At 34.9% G+C, this 1,841-nt stretch overlaps 1 protein-coding gene across 1 annotated transcript in view; it reads right to left on the bottom strand.

The window, feature by feature from the left end:
- Positions 1–1,841, bottom strand: part of ITGA1 (integrin, alpha 1) — a 177,490-nt gene that overhangs the window by 93,009 nt on the left and 82,640 nt on the right. The window contains exon 3 of the mRNA XM_012655294.1: positions 301–413. Coding sequence (XP_012510748.1) covers positions 301–413 — 113 coding nt within the window. The remainder of the gene's footprint in view (positions 1–300; positions 414–1,841) is intronic.

Raw genomic sequence — 1,841 nt, 5'->3', positions numbered from 1 at the left:
AGCTTTATTTGGAAAAGTTATTTCATGTTATTAACATCACTGGCTTACAAAGAATCCTGAACAATGGAGGGAGTTAAACTTTATGGCACTAGTGATATATTCTAAATCTATGGATGCTACATGATGACTTTTGAAAGCAAATTAAGGGCAGAAGGAATCAAAATGTCATTCTATGTGAATTTGGATGATAACTGAAGAATGTTTATAGATTACTTCTAATATTTATTTGAGTTGATTACAATTTGTTTTCAGTGAGAATACTAGGCATGATTAAAAATCAGGCTTTTTGATTTTACATACCTGGTAGATCCAACTTTATGCAAGGTAACGATTCACCTCTTCCAACTGGACACTTATAGACATCTCCAGTTCTGTTTTGGGGTTGGCCAACTAAAGGAGAACCAATAAGCACCCTGGAAGTTAAATAACTCAATTAATATTTTTGAACAATGAGAAACAGTTTATTTTAATTATTTTATGATAATTCTAAGATAATAGACAGTAGTTCTCATAGACATAATTAGATAATCATCCTCTGTTAGAAATTTAATATTTTATAAAATAAGCAGAGTGCCTTCTCCAAATTGCAGATTGATTTGAATTAAATATATGTGTGTGCGCATGTGTGTAGGAGAGAGATCTCAGAAATTTTGCTTTATTATTTTATCTATCAGTTTATATGATTATTGAATGCTAAAATAATTACTGGCTAAATGTGCTACTGTGTGTTAGTTTACAAAACACGCATGGATGTATAAATGACTATTTCCCATAAGAAACGGATAATTTCATAGGGAAGTCGGGAAATATAAACATGTGTCAGCATAACATTTAACATTAATATTTGCTAAGTTTTTTTTTTTTTTTTTTTGAGACAGAGTCTATCTCTGTCGCCCTGGGTAGAGTGCAGTGGTGTCATCTCAGCTGACTGCAACCTCAGACTCCTGGGCTCAAGTGATCCTCCTGCCTCAGCCTTCTGAATAGCTGGGACTACATGCCAAAGCACCCAGCTAACTTTTTCTATTTTTGGTAGAGATGGGGGTCTTGCTCTTGCTCAGGCTGGTCTTGAACTCCTGACCTCAAGGGATCCTTCTGCCTCAGCCTCCCAGAATGCTGGGATTACAGGTGAGCCACCAGGCCCAGCCAGTATTACTGGTTTATAAGCACTTAGAAAATAAAGATAGATAAGAGACCCAGGTTAAAATCACACACTGTCTTTTAGACAGAATTATAAAACCACTGTAATAGTAATGAATGGAAAAAATTATAATCATGACTAATTTTAGTTCCAACAAGTCATGTAACAGTCTCCCATGATATCTTCAGGAAAAGGATGGATGAGTGTGGTTGAGTATAAGATACTTGGGTGGATCCACAGTTGCTGATTTATTGTGAGCTGAATAGCTATACCCAAAGAGACTAATTGCTAGCAATGAAAGAACTCTCAGTATGTACCATAGACTCTGCACTTGGGGTTGTGTTAGATTAAAATTTTATTAATGATTTCAGTGAAGTACAGAAAGCATAAAAATACTCATCAAGTACATCAATATACAGATTTGAGAATTCAGATGTATCTCAACTACTGGAACAATAAACATAAATAAACTTAAGTTTCATAAGAACCTATATAAATGACTTCACTTAACCTCATACTATTATTTATATCAGTACAGGATGTGGGAAACCTTATTTAATGGGAGTTCATGTGAAAAAGGCATAAGGGATTTAGTTGACAGCACGTAAACATGAGCCAACAGTGTATTTTATTGCCAAAAATGCTAATGTGACCTTAGGCTGCATTGCTGGAAATAGATGCCCTGGTCAAGGAAAGTGATAGC

This window comes from Propithecus coquereli, unplaced genomic scaffold, assembly GCF_000956105.1.
Source record: "Propithecus coquereli isolate 6110/MARCELLA unplaced genomic scaffold, Pcoq_1.0 Scaffold47, whole genome shotgun sequence".
Lineage (NCBI taxonomy): Eukaryota > Metazoa > Chordata > Mammalia > Primates > Indriidae > Propithecus > Propithecus coquereli.
The sequence above is the reverse complement of the archived record's forward strand: the minus strand, read 5'-3'. Positions and strand labels throughout refer to the sequence as shown.